We start from the raw sequence: 19,079 nt of genomic DNA, 5'->3' as shown, positions 1-19,079 counted from the left end.
CAGAAACCCGAAGCACCATCCTGTTCTTTCTTTTAAAAGACATAACTCCATTAATTTGAGTTAAGGTTAGGCATGCTTTCAGAAAGATATTATATTAACTTTCTACGACTATCAGCATGTGGGGAGCAGAGAAAACAATCTTCATTTTAGATTTACTAATATATTACTGGATATCTCACATTTTTTAATAGTATGCCATATTCCCTCATAATTCCTTATACAGATGCTAAGTTGAAATAGGAGAAAATATCTTCATGTGTAGATTTGGAGAGGGGGAGTAAAATTTGCAGCAGCCGTATGCAATTGCTGCAAGAAATATTTGTGTCCCCTTTTATCAGTACATAACATATATAACATATAGTGCAATATTAACCATGTCTACTCACAAGTAGGTCCTAAGTAAGTGTAGTTAGTACTGCAGCCTATATTTATCAAGTAACTATGGTTAACAGATTTGGAAACGGCTGGGATTAAGAACTTGGTGTGTTACAAGGCTAAAGGAACAGTAGTTTCTCAGTCCATCTGAAACGGGGAGCTATGCTTAATTAGATATTTTCTTGTTTAATCGTGGTGAACAGAAGAGCGGAGGGTCTCAGTGTATGAGCAAAAGGTTGATTCATTCATCGCCTTATGAAAATCAGATATGATTGTCTGAACTCAGCGTCTGTATCAGTTGTGTTTGGCTGACTCTAGATCACAATAAACATTTGCAAGTCAAGACTAAGAAGGGGCTCATCCAGGAATCTCCAGAAGCAAACTTGCTTGTAGCACTACACTGTTTGATTATTGTCTCTGCTGTGTTGTCTCTAGTAGATATTGTACTGAAGTAGCCCAGGAAAATGTTTCTCTCTTCTCCAGACATCTGACTTACAGATCTTTTCTAACTGATGAGACGATTTCCAGAGAAACTGCCCAATTTTCTGTTCTGCTGCATGAAATATATATCCATCCCACCCCTATTTGTCAATATATACTCCTCTAAGTACATAAGGCCAGGGCTAGTTATTTCAAAAGAACTTAGTTCATTAGGTAGGCTTTCATAGCACAAATTTGAAAATATTTTTTGCTGCTTTTAAAGATGAACTTATTGGGCACAAACTTCTTTTTAAAGTACCGTATTTTTGCACTGTATTCATTTAAGACCCACACTTTATTCTGCAGAATGCCTTTAATAAACAGAAGCGTGTTATCACTGACTGTTGTTACTTTGTTGTTTGTTCCACGAAATGCAGCTTGGATCTGGCATAGTTCAGGACTGTCAGAAATACCCATTGCCTGCCTTCTCTTGCATTACCTCAAATACATTTTGACATTGTCTGCAGCTGCAACAACACTGACTTTAAACCAATTGACCACACTAAAGAGAGGGATGAAGAAGAGAGCAGAGTCATGTTCTTGTTTTCTAAATGGCTTCAGTAGCCCTTGACCTTTCTTTAGGTATGGAGAGAGTGACTTCAGCACTTTCGTTTCAGAACATTTTTCCTGAATTTAGTCTATCTCTAATGGTAGTGTCTGAGAGTACAGAACCTGCTTGCATTTCTTAACCAGTCCTTCCCACCTGCCTTTAACTCCCGAATGTTTGCCTGTTGGCTTCCTTTCCCCATTTTGCATTCCCAAGCCCATCTACAGGTAAAGCGGGGGGGGGGGGCACTCCGTGTTCCTCTTTCTCCTGTAAGGGTGAGCATGAAACAACTTTAATTTCTTTTGAGATTTAAAGGTTTGCTTCCTCATTGTCCAGGGCTCTAGAATGGATAATTTTCAGTGAACATTTTGTATTCTTTTGTAGTTTCTTGACATCAGATAAGATAGCATTAATATATGGTTGTTCCATATTCTTTATATGTGAAGGTGCTGAATATTTAATATTTTCCTTCCAAATAATTTACCTGGCATTCCAGCTATTTGCTGCACTGCATGCTTGAGGTGCTTTCCTAATTCATAAAAAAAATAAATTCTTAATGCTGTGCCTGCTATATACAAAGTCATGCATGATGGGTTCATTGGATTTGTAATTATTCCAAGGAATATGATGCATGTGGCAGAGCTTAACTTGACTGTTGTGGTCTGACAAAGTGTGTGTGTGTGTGTGTGTGTGTGTGTGAGAGAGAGAGAGAGAGAGAGAGAGAGAGAGAGAGAGAGAGAAGTGTGTGGCTCACCCTTTCTTACATACCCATTTATTAGGGTAAGAGATGCTAAGCACTTCAGAGCTTGTAGGGATGCCAGGGAGGTCAGGTTAGCTGTTTATTGCAGGCTGGAAAGCCTGGTCAGCTTTCTGTAAACAAAAAAGATGGGCTAGCTCAGCCTACCACCAGAGGAGGGTCTAAACATTGTTTTATGTTGTCTTGGGCTCAGAGATATGCTTTGCTGCAATCCACAGACTTCGAGAGCTGTGAGTGTAGAGCCTTGTGCACAGCCTCTGAAAGGGGTAAGAGAGACATGATTTTCAGAAGGTGGGTCATTGCTCACAAAGGTTTTGAATAGTTTACCATTTTGAAAGTACTCCAAACACTTAAAGAGCATGCTACCCCCTGAAGGCCCCTCTGTTTATCAACAGCCTCTCTGTGTATGTGCTTGAGTAAAAAAGATTTGGCATTTCTTCTGAAAAATTCTGAGGCTTGGGCGTTTCCAGATGTCTGGATGAGGGAGCCCCCAAACTGGGAACTGGCTTTTGAGAATGTCTTTTCATTAAATCTCAGGGTTCAGAGTCATACATCTTCTTAATAATGTACTGCAGCATAGATTTATTTAACAAGAGTTATATATCACTGGATCTTCAACACATCTAAACAGTTTACAAAAAACAATCTAAAATGTATATTTAAAATACAGGTAAACTCAAAAGTTGCAAACAACTTCACCTAAAATTTTGAAAAGTAAAACCAGCAGTTTTTTTTAAAAAAAATAGGTATCAAAATTACATTTCTGAGTAGACATGCCTAAACAAAAACCTTTGCAGCAGGTATTGAAAGCTATATAGTGAGGCTGCCTGCCTAGTATCAGTTGGCAGCTTGGCACTCTTGCTTGTTTAAATCAGGCAGAATTGTACCCAGTAGTTCTTTTTCTGGGTCCTGGTCTAAGTGCTCTAGAAATGGAATCAGAAGATGGGAGGCAAAAAAGAATGAATAAAGCTTAGAGGGAAATACCGTATTTTTTGCTCTATAGGACTCACTTTTTCCCTCCTAAAAAGTAAGGGGAAATGTGTGCGTCTTATGGAGCGAATGCAGGCTGCGCAGCTATCCCAGAAGCCAGAACAGCAAGAGGGATTGCTGCTTTCACTGTGCTGAGATCCCTCTTGCTGTTCTGGCTTCTGGGATTCAGAATATTTTTTTTCTTGTTTTCCTCCTCCAAAAACTAGGTGCGTCTTGTGGTCTGGTGCGTCTTATAGAGCGAAAAATACGGTAGTTGTATTATTAATGGTCCATGAGGAGGTGAGAGCAGAACTTTAAGAGCAAGGCTTTGGATCTGTTCACCTGAGCCTACTTTGTGCTGGATTGGGTCCTATGCCTTGATTCTATTTAAAGTGAAGCATCTGCCTATATTTAAAGTCTAAAATACCTTCATTGTCAAGTTGTAATTATAAGCGCAGATCTCTTTACTCATAGGCTGCCTAATCTCACTATCCCAGTAATTCTTTTCTGTTCTTGTATTTTTAAATTTTTGTTTGTAGTAACAAAAAATAAAACCTGCTTTTAGCTTGTGAGGTGGGGCGGGGGTGAGCTGGCAGTCATCTGCAGGTGATCAAATGACTTAAGAGACCTGGTTTTAATTTGTGGGCGGTTCTGACTGTAACAAAGGAAAGCTCGCTCTTTTTTGTGGAATTGGCAGACTTTTTCACCACATCTGGAATTAATGAAGCCTTTTGAGACCACATCACTTGTGTTCTGCCGCAAGAATTCTTTGATCTTTGGAATCCAGACTGGAAGAAGTGCAGCTTGATATCACTGCAGCACTATTTTGGAAGCTATACTTAAGATACTGGAACACAGCAAAACTATATAAAGTTGTGTGCCTGCACTAGAACACTTCCTCCACTTTTTATTATAAAAGTGGTCTGTATTATATTGCTGTCACAGATTTGTTGCAGATAATTTTTTTCTTTTCAGTTTCTCCTTGCACTGATTATTAAACTGAGCTTCAGACTTGCTCACAAGAATTGTTGAACATTTTCCCAGTGCAGTTTCAAAGTAGCGTGTTTTTGTCACTGTTGGCTTTAATACAATAATATTCATCTCCATTTCTGCGTTCTGTAAGTCTTATTGAAAGAACTGCAGTACATGCTAAAATGTTTAAGATTCAACTTGTAAATTAAGTATTCTCTGTCTGCCTGGTGTCTTTGGATTCTGAAGATTTAAAATTGGGCATTTGGTTACTAAGTATGTGTGGGTATATACAATGCATGCGATGAATGTACTAGTGTACTTCCTGTAAATTGCAGCAAACTGTACTGTACAAAATTAAATCTGTCAGGCTCTCCGCTGCAGACAAAAAACATCAGCGTTCTTTTAAATTGCTTTTAAAAGTTGGTGGCTTCTGTCATCCTCCTCTTCCAAGTGCACAAAACAGCTTTGAGATCAGTTGACTACTGTGTAGAATGTTCAGTTGTGCAGTTCCTTTTTATTACTTTTATAACAGTAAGACAAGCAGAAAGATCTTACATAGTCTTTTTAAGAAGACAGTAACTAAGATGAGTGTGTCATTATTGTCAGCTCTCATTTATCCAACAAGGGAAAATCATTCTTTCCAAAGTCAGAATGGTAATCCATAGCTGTGAGGGGAGGGATAGGGGAGGGCAGCCCTGTCAGGGAGGTTGCAGGTTGTTCTTTAAGTTATTGCCATTCGCAGACGGGATGCAGAGAGACTCTTGGATTATGCGATGCAGAAACCACAGGCAAACAGACTGCGTGGCACACTTGGAAATAAGCAGGAAAGTCCATGGGTGGATTTGACAGTCTCCAGTTTGATCACAGCAGCTCATCAGATGTAGACTAAACCCCAAAATCTTGCTACATATACACTCAGATACTACATTTAGCAGTTGTTACTGTTTCAACAGCCATTACATAGGATTATTCCCCCCCCCTGACAATTTATTGAAAAGTAAAAAATATTTACAACTCCTTAAAAATAAAAAGGAAGTATTTACTATTCAATTACATTACGTAAATTATATAAGAATAATGTGGATTGGTCTCAAGAAAGGAAACGTGGATTATAGTTAAAGTGAAGGCAGCTGTGATTAAGGTTCAGTCGGCATTGGATAATTTTGATCATATATATTGTGATTTTTATGTTGATTTTTTCTGTGAACTGCCCTGAGACTTCCGGGTATAGGGCAGTATATTATTATTATTATTATTATTATTATTATTATTATTATTATTATTATTGTTCTCTAGTAGGAAGATGTAGTTAATGTGATACATTGATATTTCATTGTGAAATAAATTAATAGAATGTTAATGAATTAATCTTCTAAAAAAATAGTTTTGTTTTGATGTATCAGGTTATGTATTACTTGAGCTTGCCAAATATTGACTTCTTAAATGCAGGTAGGAAAAAGTAATTGGAATTGTGAGATGTCATTAGTAGCCTTCATTGTGAATATTTATTGCATTTCAAAGCACAGCACATTTTAAGAATCTATCAGAATGAGATAATAACGTTAAGCTATACATGCCAGATTTTGAAGTGGTTTGAGCTCCTCGATTAGTAGGTAACTGAGTGATTCATGTAAGTTGTATGTAAGAGAAGTTAAACAAAAACATGTAGTACATGTGCACACACACAATAATTAAAAGTTTTTTTAGAATACATTTTGGACTAGATTTGAAATTGCAGCACTAATTACTATACACCTTGTAAGCAAAATATCTTCACTTTATACGACACAGTTGTTCACTTGTTGACTGCAGTTGAAAGTATCTGGCTGATTCTCAAATGATAATGTTCCTCATTGTATTAGCATGAAATATTTAAAGCATGACATTCTGAAGCAGTAGGCCGTGTGTGTGTGTGTGTAGCCTTTCCAGACTTGTAAGAATTTGCTTGTTGAGATTCTGTTTTACTTGCAGAAGTGTGGTATATTGCAGGAGCAAATAGAAAATGAATTTATTTACAAATTACACTGCTGCAATGAAGAAGTGGGGTGCGGTAGTGAATTTATGTGTGGAGGGATTTTGAGCTTAGAAGATTCAGAGTAATTTCTTTGTTGTTTTTAGATGATTCTGGAAGTTTAGCAATATGAAAGTAAGACAATGTAGCAGAAATTAACTTGGATGCAAACTACAACCTGACAGATTTAGAATGCTGAATTTCCTTGGAAAATCATAACTTTGCCTCTTAAAAAGGAAAAGATTACTACTCTTAAACAGTAAAACAACTAAAATGAAATAAAATGTTATACAATTTGAATAAAATAGTGTAAACCAAAATCAGCTTAAATTCTGAATCTCCCGAGAAAAACACATCATTCTCTCGAGAATTTTGATTGGTTGTCTATTATCAATGATAGAACATGTAACATTTTCATTGTATATTCATAAATTTATATTGTCCATGTGAGCTTTGTGCCATTCTGATACTCAGAACAAATTACTGGGCTTAGATTTCTTCTCTTGTGTTTTGTACCTGGCTCTGGTTTTTGGACTTCAGAAGTCTAAAAAGAAAAGAAGACCCAACAAGCTTGAAATCTACTCACTCTGATTGCACATGTACTCTTTTGAATAGTTGTAGAGGGGTAGCCACTTTAATGTGGTGCAACAATAGGTTTATGACACCTTAGACTAGATAATTTATTATGGCATCTGATGTAGTAGATGATGGTCCATTAAAGTTTATCCTTTGATACTCTATATTTTTACCTGACCCCTGGAATTGTAACTTAAGCAAACAATGAACAAATTCAATGCCTCTAATTCAAATATTGTTTAGGGAGCCTGCTGCTTGTTCTTCCTTTTTCTTTTTTAATTTAAGTAATTGCTCATGTTTGGACTTTTATCCTGTTGCCTCTTTGAATTAGTACCTTGGAGGGGTTGGGGAGATGGCTGGGTGGAGCTTAGCCTGCTCACTATCACTTTCTAACTTCCAGGAAAGGTATTTGCAACTGAGGAATTAAGTTTTAGCTTCAGAGCTGGCTGTGCTTGTTTAATTATCCTGTGTTCCACTAGAACCTTTATTTTCACTTTTAACAATTACATGTTTATCTTTCCTTTCCCTTCCATTTTATTGGTTTAGGTTTATGCGCCATCTAATTCAGATGACTTTAATAGAGAATCTCCAAATTACCCGTCTCCTAAACCACCAAGCAGTATGTTCGCTAGCACTTTCTTTCTGCAAGGTAAGATGTTGTGAACTGAGCAACTTTTTAAAAAAGACTGGCATAGCAAGTAAACAAATATTATTGAGTGAGATTAGGATCTGGGGAGGGAGAAAATGTTCATGCATGATAGAGTTTGTGGGAAATGAAAATGTGCTATTGCTTCTTCCTGGTTCATTTTCATTATGCTAACCTGAAGTTATGTATATGCTTGGGATTTCATGGGTCATGTCATTTCAGGGCCCATTTCTTCTATATAAGATTATAATTTCATGTTTTGCTTAAGAGCTTAAAAACAGCCTAGTGGCATATCATTCCTATTGCATAGCTGACCCCTGTGCAGGTGCTGGTAAAGTCTGTAGTATCATCTGCTCACAACACAAGCTCAGACACATGCCAGTTGCTTAGCAAGAATAGCAAAACTCCATCAGCAGTGACAGCCACTCCCATAAAAGCATAGCAAATTTTCATCTACCAACCAATAACATCACCCACAAACCTCTCTCCTAGCAAATGTGAAATGACAGCCATACACCCAGAGGACTGACACACACTCCATACCTTTCTCTTGTCCCATGCAAAGGCAATCTTCCCTTTCCCTCCCCAGGGTCCTTGGCTAAGGTTTATTTATTCAGTAAATGTTTCGATAAAATGTTCCCAAGGTGGAGAACAGCTATGATCAAATTAATACAACAATCAAAGAAGAAAAAAGAATGGAGACAAGTAGCAACTGGGCTGCAGATTCAGCCATTCTGAATGAAAAAAGTTTACAAGGCTTGCTTAAGCAGACCCGTCTCCTGGCTCTGACAGATTCCTTGTGGGGAGATGGTTCAGTGGGTTCCGAGTTTAGTAGGAAAAGCCCTCAGGACCTCCCACTAATACTGCAGTAGGCACTTGCAGTAAACTGCTGCCATTAGACCTCTCATGGGTGACAGTGAAGAGGTTACACAATTGAGAAGGTCCTTCCAGACCCAGCTTGAAAGCAGAAGACCAGCACAATTTGGTTCAGAAACAGGCAACAAATGGAGCTTATGTGAAATTGACATACTGAATTCTGTGCAGACAGCAATAGCAACCTGTCTACTAGTTACACTTTCTGAATGTTTCTCCATTTGCCTCACATAGAGCCTGTTGCTATTCTTTAAACAGGAGGTTGTAGCGACATACATCACAGTTATGAGTTCCCTCTCTTCTTGCCATAGCTATGTTTTTGGATTAGGATTGATTGAGTGGTGCAGAGAGCTGATTGGCCAGGGAACAGGAGATTGACAGGAGTGCCTCTAAATACAAGGAAGCATAAAATATGTGTGGGACAGGAAAGAGTGTGTGGCTTTGAGATTTTGAGGATTTTTTTAAAAAAATGGACTATTTCAGTGAGAGGGCTGTGCCCCAGTAGCCCCAGTGGACCAGCCTCCACTGACTCAGAATAAAATTTAGCTAGGGTATAAAATGTACATGACATGAGCAATGAAGTGCTGGTACAGCATGTGCTGTTTTACTAATCTAAGATCATTCTTTTTCTATTTTGTTTTTATTACAAATAAAGATGGGACGCACAGTGCTTCAGACCTTTGGAGCCCTTCCAATGGAATGAGCCAGCCTGCCTTTGGTGGAATACTAGAAAGTTCCTCCTCTCACATGTCACAGTCCAGCAGCTATGGCAGTCGACACACACATGACCGCTTGGTAAGACAGTAACTCTTGATCTTTCACTTTGGTCAGTTGAAACACAGTTGTTAAAGTTTACTATCCTTTAAGAGACTGGTTTTGCTGGATTATGGGTATAAGTAAATTGTCATTTAAACCTTTAGTTGATTGATCTATGATAGCCAGGCATGAACAAATTTTAATCTGCACAAAAGGACAAAAGTGTTCACTTTTTAAAAAGCTTCTTAGGTCCTTGTATGTTGCTGTAATACAGAATGGAAAAGGAAAAACTAACAGGATATTAAGTGTACTGAATGAATATAATTCTATGTTATGGAGGTTGGTGTTGTATATATGGTATTATTTATGGGTTTTGATGTTTTCCATACCAAATTTCATTTTTAATATTGTACATACTCCTATTTTACAGTGGTGCCTCTGGATACAAACAGGCTGTGACTATCCAATAAGATCTTGAGGGTCTAATAGAACAGGGAACATCACTTTAGGTCTTATAGGAAATTATAGTTCCACAAAACATGAATGAGATTACATAAGCCCTAGGTTTGTGCCCTACCCTCCTTGATAGGAGGAGGAGGAGATTGGAAGCTTTTGCTTACAGTTTTAATATAACCTCAGCTCCCTCTTATATCAAGGTGGTTTGTTAGAGCATGCCAGGCTCAAACCATAATTTTGGATCCTGGCTGTTTCTATACCACAGTTTCCAAAATTCAGGTATAAGCTTCAGTCACCCTCATGTAGCCATTTCACTCCTCATTTTGTGTGAGTAGTAAAACAACCCAGAAAGCTGCAATTCACCATATTCTCCCATTATGTCCTGGCTGGGAATTGTGGTTAATGGCTTTCAAACAAGTTAGGAGACAGAAGCAAACTTTAAACCATAAGATTTTTATAATCTGAATGCAAGCAGTGAGGAGCTGGGGTTAATTTACAGCCAGAATGGAAGCTTCTAGACTTCACCTCATAGCTTAGGAAGGGGTGGGGATCACATAACCATAAGGCTCATTCACTTAGCAGGAAGCATTGTGTCTGAATTGTCTCTCAATCCATCTGTGGCTGTTAGCCCTAATAGCTAAGGATAGAATCTTGATATTCATGACACATTTCTAGCCACTCCTGAGCTGGATAAACTTTGGTCTGTTGTAGATATACAGTTCTGACATTCTTAACTTGCATGTTCTGGTTTACTTTTTATTTTGTTAATACTAACTAAGGCACATATTTCAGTTGTGATCCCTGTTTTCTACTTTTTCCTAGAGCTATCCCCCACATTCAGTCTCACCATCGGATATAAACGCCAGCCTTCCTCCAATGTCCAGCTTCCACCGGGGCAGTAGCAGCAGTTCGTCGTATGTTGCCTCACACACTCCACCTGTCAATGGATCAGATAACAACAACATACTGGGTGAGATTTTTTGAATCCCTAAAGCATCATGGGAAGATTATGGCTAATCTAGAAATCTGTATGTCCATGCTGATGCTGTTTAATGGTCCATGTGGAGTGTAAAAGTGAATGTGTCATTTCACAAGATTTTGTTGCATCGTTTGGGGTTACAGCATTGTCAGTGCTGACTGCTGGAATTTTGCCTGAAGAGATGGTTCCAGGGCAGGATGGGTGGGTGGATATATTTGGTAGTGTGGAGTACTTAATAGTGCTGGGCGAATTATTATACAAAGTGAGAACTGGGCTTCCAATTCATTACTTTGTTTTTCACTGAGAGAGCCCAGCCAAAATTTATCCCCTCCGCCCGACTAATGGATTCATTCAAGAATCTAGTGTATAATTCTTAAAGGTGAGGAAACTCCGACAGTATTGTTTAATTGATGTGGGCATTATTTCTAAAGTACAGACAACTGCATATCTAAGCGGGGGTTACATTCCAGTGCACTGCACGTTTAAGTGAAATCACATATATTTGAAACACCATCGAAAAAGCCTGCAAAGTCCTCATTCCACCCCTTTTTGTTAGGTTTTTGTGATGTTTTGGTGTCACTTCCTGGTTTGGCGTGATGCAAGTGTGCACAGTTGCCCACATATCAGACACTCCTAAAACGGTGGCTGCCTGTACCCAATTTGGAGGATTTTTTTTGTCATGTCAGATTGTAGACCAACTTGGTGAATACATTTGTTTTATTACAGAACTTCTGTGAGAAATGCATTAAAATGTTTATTTGTTATATTTGTATCTCACCTTTTTACCAAATGGTGCTGAAGGCAGCTCAGGTAGATTTAATGAAGGAGTTAGAGACCTCTTTGGGCTATATTGCAGGTCTCATTGTTGAACTCACAAGCAGTGTGTTGGTTGCTAGATAATCTGATGGTGGGAGATTCTGAGATTCCCAAATAGTAATTTATACACACACATTCCCCAAAGGTGATTTACACAAAGGGTTTATTTGTCAGCAACATTCTTTACAGCTTCATTCTGAAATGCTGTGCAGTTCTCAGCTATTAACAGTCTGGTGTTGAACAACAACTGCAGTGGAGGTTAAGTTACTGTATTTTTCGCCCTATAGGACGCACTTTTTCCCCTCCAAAAATGAAGGGGAAATGTGTGCGCGTCCTATGGGGCGAATGCAGGCTTTCGCTGAAGCCTGGAGAGCGAGAGGCGTCGGTGCGCACCAACGCCTCTCGCTCTCCAGGTTCCAGGAAGCTATCCGCAAGCCTTGCGCGCCCGGGGGAACTCCGGCTTGCGGGCGGCAGCTGGGAGCACGGGGCGCCCTCCGGAGGACGCCCCGTGCTTCGCGCAGGTGTCTGCAAGCCTTGCGCGCCCGGGGGAACTCCCCCCGGCGTGCAGGGCTTGCGGGCGGCAGCCGGCGCCCCGTGCTTCGCACAGGTGTCCGCAGCCTGCCGCCCGGTGGGCGGGGCGCCCTGAAGCAGAGCGCCCCGCGTGCCGGACAGACATCCGCAGCGTGGGGAGCCCTGCAGGAGTTCCCCGCAGGGCTCCCCACGCTGCGGATAGCAGCCTGCCGCCCGGCAGGCAGGGCGCCCTGAAGCAGGGCGCCCCGCGCGCCGGACAGACATCGGCCAGCCCCACAAGCTTGGGGGACAGCGGGGAGGCGCAGCTCCGCCATCCCACTGTTCCCCGACCTGGTTTTGGGGGGGAAATAAAGGGAAAAAATTCCTTTATTCCCCCCCCCCCAAAAAAAGTAGGTGCGTCCTGTGGGACGGAGCGTCCTAGGGGACGAAAAATACGGTACTCCTTTTCTCCTTTGGCAATCCCTCATAGCTGAGTAAGATTGTCTTTCATGAATACAGTCTTGACAGTGAGTCCGTAAGTGACTGTGGAGGCCAATTCTGGATCCACACATCCTTCCACAGTGGGGATATGGGTTTCTGGGTGGGAGTTGATCACGGTGAGGGTTTGCCAAACATGCCTTCCTCTTAGCTCATTTCTCCTTTTCACCCTGAGTTCATGCTTCTTCAAAGTCCATGACACCTTTAGTAAAGGCTGTTCTCGAATTGGAGTGCTTATAGGCCAGTGTGGCTTGCCAATCAGAAGGTCGGCAGTTCGAATCCCTGCGATGGGGTGAGCTCCCGTTGTTCGGTCCTTCCCACCTAGCAGTTCGAAAGCACGTCAAAGTGCAAGTAGATAAATAGGCACCGCTCCGACAGGAAGGTAAATGGTGTTTCCATGCGCTGCTCTGGTTTGCCAGAAGCGGTTTAGTCATGCTGGCCACATGACCTGGAAGCTGTCTGTGGACAAATGCCGGCTCCCTTGGCCTATAGAGCAAGATGAGTGCCGCAACCCCAGAGTCGTCTGCGACTGGACCTAACGGTCAGGGGTTCCTTTACATTTACTGTATATTACATTTTTAGATTTGCCCTGAGAGCATCTTTAAACCTCTTTTGTTGACCACCGGCATTATGCTTTCCATTCTTAAATTGGGAGTAGAGTAGTTGGAAGACAATAATTAGGTATCTGAACAACATGACCAGTCCAATGAAGTTGATGTTGAAGAATCATTGCTTCAACACTGGCAATCTTTGCTTCTTCCAGTACACTGACATTAATTCGCCTGTCTTTCCAAGTGATGTTACTCAGATGGTATTATGTCTACAGTTCCAATCTCCTGCAAATTTTAATCTGATTGAGCATGCAATGCTATTGGACAGTGTTCACTACATGGTGCTAGCACTACATACAAGTATAAAGCATGAAAAGGTATATTGTCTACAATGCTGCATTTGGGAAGAAAATGTTGCAAAGACTGGCTCCTAATAATTGGAAAAACGTAGCTTTCTACCTGTCTAAAGGATTGAGTATATTCCAGATATGAAGACTGCACCACTGGAGAAAGGGAAGATTGGTCTTGCATTTGAATTTCTCTTCTCAGTAGAATCAGGATGGTGGAGGCCACCTGATCCCCCATAACAGTGAATATAATACCCAAGTTGAACTGACCTGGCTCTGGGTTATAGGCTAACTATTTAAGAGTCCTGGGGATGGCCATATGTCCTGTCCTCTTCATGGTTTTTCACTTGCTGACACAGTCTGGTGGCTTTTATAACTATTCTAAAGTTTGTCAATCCTATTGGGGTTTTGTGTATAGGTAAGGAAAGCTCCCCATACCTTCTCTTGGTATTTACAGCCTAAACCTACCTAATACAACTAAGATGAGGTATGTTCCCAAATATTAAGACTCCCACACCCCTGTACCACTGAGAAGAGCAATTCACCAGTGAATCCAATTTTCCCTTATGATCTTCCCCATATTTTTGCTTTTTAAATCATAGTAATCCTTTTGAAAGAGCATGCGTATTAAATAGCAGCATGCCACAATTATCTTCTGCATTAAATCAACATTCACATTGTGTTTTCTTTACAGTCAACAGAGGCAATGCTGCCGGAAGCTCACAGACTGGGGATGCTCTTGGAAAAGCCTTGGCATCTGTAAGCAATACTATCTGAAGCACTTGCTGGAATAATTTAAGCTGCATGCAAGTTCTTGTCCTTTTGTTTATATCAGGCATATGCGTTGAATATTAGACTGCCGCCATCTCTATTTTCCTTCCTCTTCCAGCAAGCATTTGAAGTGGATATCTTTCTTATTCTGCATTTGTATTGAAATTGTTTAAATTTGTTTTTCTTGTTTTATCTCCTGTTGTTCGCTGTCCTGGGCTCTGTCAGTGTTTGTAAAAAGCAAAAAGAAAAAAGAAAAAAAAAAAGGAAAGGGTTCTGACCTCCCTTTGTCTCTTCAGCCTGGTCCTCGGACCCTTGTCTGCATAGAAGAGTCCCCTGCAGAGTTTTATTCTTTATTTATTATTCCCCTGTTCAGGGAAGTTTTTAATCTGTGATATTTTAGTGTATTTTTGGTTTTTATGGAAGCCGCCCAGAGTGGCTGGGGAAACCCAGCCAGATGGGCGGGGTACAAATAATAAATTATTATTATTATTATTATTATTATTATTATTATTATTATTATTATTATTAAAAGTCTTTGTGCAAAACACGACTGAACAACTATACACACCAGCACCAATCAACCAACCAACCCAAACACCAGCCTCAGCACAAACTAACATTTCTCACTTTATATATACAACTTGGTGCAGACCGCTGAGTCATGCTGACCCAGCTTTATTCGCATTAAAGAAACAGCGGCCATTTTAGCCGTGACAGGCTCCAGTTAACTATTCTGACAGACGCCATTTTTGCTTGGGTTGGTCAGAATTTGATCCCTACCCAGCTACTAGTTTGGCTAACAAGGCCCCCTGGGGGGAAAAATGGGAGGGAGTAGGCCAAGTTCCTAACCCAAACCCCCAATGTAACCTTAGCTTGTATGGTTAGGCAGTTGGACAGAGGACAGGAGGTGGCAGGGGTGTAGATTTATTGTGTTTGGATGAAAGAAGTAGTATATGTAACTGAAGGGTGGACTTCAGTTGCCGTGGTAACTTAGGTCTCCCATCCTGTGCTGTTCTTGGTAGGTCATTCCATAAACCATTTCTGTCATAGCTGATGGTGATGCCTTCCATCTCCTCCAACAGTTCATGCTAAAGTCTGCACACTTGGAATTCTGGTATTTCTCCACCTGCTCCCACTGACCCAAACAGTGTCATGCAAGCTATACTTCAGGAAGTAGATAGTAATATAAAGGGATCACGGTGTGTTTGTTCTTGAGTTTTCCTTTTAACCTGGTTCATAGCACTATGAACTGTTGCTGAAGTAGTTAAATCTTCTTGAAATTGTGAACCTGCTTCTTTTTACTAGCTTTTGAATATTGTTAGTAGCAACAAAAAGAGTGTCTAATTGTAAAATTCGGGGGGTGTGCATCATTTCAAAAACAAAAGCCTTTCATGTGTGAATCATCAGAAGATACAACATTCTTCCTCAGTTTAAGTATTAAAGACTATACAGAGCACTATGTGATTAAACATGTAAGGCCAGATAATACGTTTGCAAAGGTTCTTTTATTTTAGGTTTAAGCCTGGATAATTGTGGTCTTAATCTCAGAGTAGGCAAGAAAGAGAATTGTACATGAAAGTATTTACACAAAGTTCCCAAAGCCCAACGGATTATACATTGGTTTGGATAATGAACCAGTGTAGATAGAAAGCAAAGAAAATCTGGGTATTTGTGCCATTTGTAATGTGTTTCCCTGAACATTTGCCAAACAATAACCTTTTTAAGATTGTGCCCATGGAGGGTTATATGGCAGGAGAAACATCTGGTTTATTTCAGTGCTTAACGCCAAATCAAAACACTTGGTCTTTAATTTAAAGGAGATCAAAGTGGAGAGCTGTTTAACTTTGTTGATTATATCAAATCTCTTTGTCAGAACCTGTGTTTTGATTCCTACCTCCAAAACGGGGGGGGGGGGGGGACAGCCTTTGTGCTGCTTAGATAGCTAAATGGCCAGTAGTCCTTGAACAAAGGAGGAGAAAATGTTTGGAAGTTGACTTTTCCAAGTAATTCCTGAATGGCTTTTGTTGCTTGAGGCCCAGTGACATTAGCATGACAAAGCTTAACTGAAATGTACTCTGAAGTGTTTTAAAACAGTGTGCTAACAGCTCCAAGGCTTGGTGCTGCAGGCTCTCAGTTGTTTAGGCTTTGTGTGGAGGGTTTTTCATTTGGCCAGGCATATTGGCATCCCACTGGTTAGAATGGACCATGACTAATCAAAAGAGGGCTCTTATTTGTTGCAAGAAAATGTGTTAGAGGCAGAATTCCCCCGAAAATTCCTCCTCATTGGTCATCAGCCGCAAAAGTAGCAGCCCTCACTTGCATAAGAAATATTGGTCTCTTTTAAGTGTGGGCTTTTAAAAATACACATTTTCTTTCTTCTATTTTTTAAAAGCATCATGTCTTATCCGATTGTGGTTATATTAGGCTTTGTTTTGCCTTCCCAAGTTTCTTAGATGCTTATTAGAAAGACTATAAAGTGAGTATTATGCATCTGAAACTTACAGGGCACTATGCACTAAGACAGAGATATGAACCGAGATATGAAAGCTAGGAGCTAAATGGCACCTTAAACCTAGTTTATGGGTGCAACAATGGAATGTCTATGTGCGCTTTTTTATTAACAAGAATACAATGCTGAAAATGAATGAACTGCAGCTAAAATATTATGTTCATTTTTCACATGGTCTGGTCCTTTGCAAAATGTGCCTAGAACAATGGGAGTTTCGAACACTGGCACTAGAAAATTCTGACTCTGTCTCAGTGAATGAGAGCTATGGTGCAACTTAACAACTCTGGTTATTCACTTCATTGTGCTAGATCAGTTGCACACTAGGGCTGGGCGATATATCAATACATGCTTTCTAACCATTTGATTTCCTTCGAAAATGTTCAAACAGAAACTATGACCTTGTATGTACTGACCGTTTGCTAATGTATAATAATTAGTTCAAATTACTGCATTTGTGCCTTTTCTCCTTTAGATTTATTCGCCTGACCACACTAGCAGTAGTTTCCCTTCAAATCCTTCAACACCTGTTGGATCACCATCACCTCTCACAGGTAAGGTCCCCTCTCACAGCTAGGCCTGGGTGATATATCGCTCAGGACCAGTATGAGGAGCAGACTGCAATGTCAGCTTCACTCAGCTATATCGCTGGTGAAACCACCGCCGCTCCTGAGTCCCTCTGCTAGCAATGCCCACTGGAGGAAGCCAAGACTCTTGACTCCTCACGCTGAGTGTAACCGCCATACCACTCTGCCCTCATACAGTGCCGATACAGCTTGTTCCTCCCTCTGCATCTTTAAACTGCTCAGCTGAGCAATGTGAAGCTGTCCTTTTGGGCCAAACAGATTTACAGAGCTCCCATCTGCATGAGCTGGCAACTGGGGGGGGGGGGCTCCATGAAACTGCTCAGCTGAGGGGAGCGTGGTTGCCGCTCCCCTCAGCCGAGCAGTTCAAGGAGCCCCCAGCCCAGCACTGGATCGTGTGTAAGCGGGGGGAACACTGAGATTGGCTCAGCTGGGGATCCAGAGCCCTTCTGCACCCCAGTTGAGCCATGCAAACAAGCTGCTTTGTCCCAGCCCGCGAGGCACTGGGGTGAAACTGCCTCAGCTCCTGCAGCAGTTTTACCTGGCACCTTGTGGGCAGGGGTCAATGCAGCTTGTTTTTTCAACACTGCGGTCTATCTCCAGACCGCGATGTTTGGCTGGTGGTATACTGCAATGTTGAAAAGCTGATATCACCCAGCTCTGCTCACAGTTTTTAGTTAATGTCTTCCTGATTAGATTACCCATTTTACTCTTTATTGTATTCTGCATATCCTTCTTAAAGATGGGTATATGTTTATTTCTTAAGAGAAATTTGGATGTTGCAGTCTGGTTTCACAGAGATACAGTCTGCCAAATTTCCGACAGGCTGTCAGCTAATTTGGTTTATCTGCTGATATCACAGCCATAGACGCAGGCCTGACAAGGGGAGCCCAGAGATCTGCCATGCTCAGCCAGACTGTAAGGGGCCCAGTCATAACTTGCCACCATGGGGCCATTGTAACAACCTTGCTTTTTAGGGTTCTGGTTTCACCCTAGGTAGTTTGACTTGATCAATTCTATGCTGATGGAGTTTTTTGTTTGTATGATTTGTTCTTTCACAGTTTTCTTAAGTAAATGAAGCAAAATCAAGATATAACTGTCATAATGGCCGTTTTTTATAATAGAAACACCTACATTTTAAAGACCTACAATCATTGGGGCTACAATGCTAAACACACTTAGTTGAGGGCAAACATCATTTAATTCAATGGGATTTACTTTTGAGTCAGCATGCATGGGATAGCATAGTTAGCTACTTTTTAGTTCATTGGCTGCTTAAAATTGCTGTATAATGAAGTAACTTACAAAAATTGAATATTATCTTCAACTTAGTCCTACTCAGACTCATTGAAATTAACCTAATTTAGTCATGTTCTGGGGATCTACCCTGAGTAGGACTAACACTTAGTACTACTCCTGTTTGAAGTTAGAGGCATTTCAGGAAAACCTTGCAAACAACACAAGATAGTGAGATTGCTTTTAATAATGCTGCACAAACCTTGAGTTTCCTTTTGAAAACGTGTTTCTGTGAAATGTGTGTGTGTTTAATTTCTACTCCTTGCTGCTGTGTTCTGGAAAGGGAAGAGAGAATGCTGTGGGTGTTACATTATTGTGCCCTTAAAACAAAATACTCTAAAGGAGTTTTGTGAATTGCTTGTCAGAACGGGTTGAGTGTTGTCTAGTGTGGAGAGGTACTTTCGGCAGCTGCATCATTCTTAGCGGATACTATTGCTTCCATTGATACTAGGGCCTCAGCTGCCAAGTAAATGTTGAACAGCTGTTCAACACACAGAGAATACTTATGAAAGCCCAATTTACTTAAATTTGTTATTTAACAAGGAATTAGAACTAATGGCAGGATGATGTAACTCTTAAAGTATATAGTTCATACAATTTATACAAAAAACTTTATAGCAATCTCTGTATTGCATTTGCTGCTTGGTGAAATGTCCACACAAAATAGCTGATGTCTGTTATGCTGAAGCCTAACAATAATCCTGATCTATTATAGGTGTGGAGTGTAATAGCTTACTTTACTCTTCTTTTATTGCCTGTCTTTCCCCCCAAATGGTGTTATGGCTATAAAAATGAGGCAGTAA

At 40.6% G+C, this 19,079-nt stretch overlaps 1 protein-coding gene across 16 annotated transcripts in view; it reads left to right on the top strand.

Annotated features, from left to right (window-relative positions):
• The window catches only part of TCF12 (transcription factor 12), a 166,581-nt gene that overhangs the window by 118,368 nt on the left and 29,134 nt on the right, over positions 1-19,079 (top strand). For 15 of the 16 annotated variants that reach the window (XM_081838903.1, XM_081838909.1, XM_081838905.1 and 12 more), the window contains 5 exons: positions 7,234-7,336; positions 8,862-9,001; positions 10,241-10,388; positions 13,814-13,878; positions 16,872-16,950. In XM_081838903.1, the coding sequence (XP_081695029.1) occupies positions 7,234-7,336; positions 8,862-9,001; positions 10,241-10,388; positions 13,814-13,878; positions 16,872-16,950 (535 nt within the window). Of the gene's footprint in view, positions 1-46; positions 66-7,233; positions 7,337-8,861; positions 9,002-10,240; positions 10,389-13,813; positions 13,879-16,871; positions 16,951-19,079 lie in introns of those variants that run through there. The other variant, XM_081838902.1, reaches the window with a different exon arrangement.

Source organism: Podarcis erhardii (assembly GCF_964252035.2).
Source record: "Podarcis erhardii genome assembly, chromosome: 14".
Taxonomy (NCBI): Eukaryota; Metazoa; Chordata; class Lepidosauria; order Squamata; family Lacertidae; genus Podarcis; species Podarcis erhardii.
This window is presented reverse-complemented; position numbering and strand designations above follow the sequence as displayed.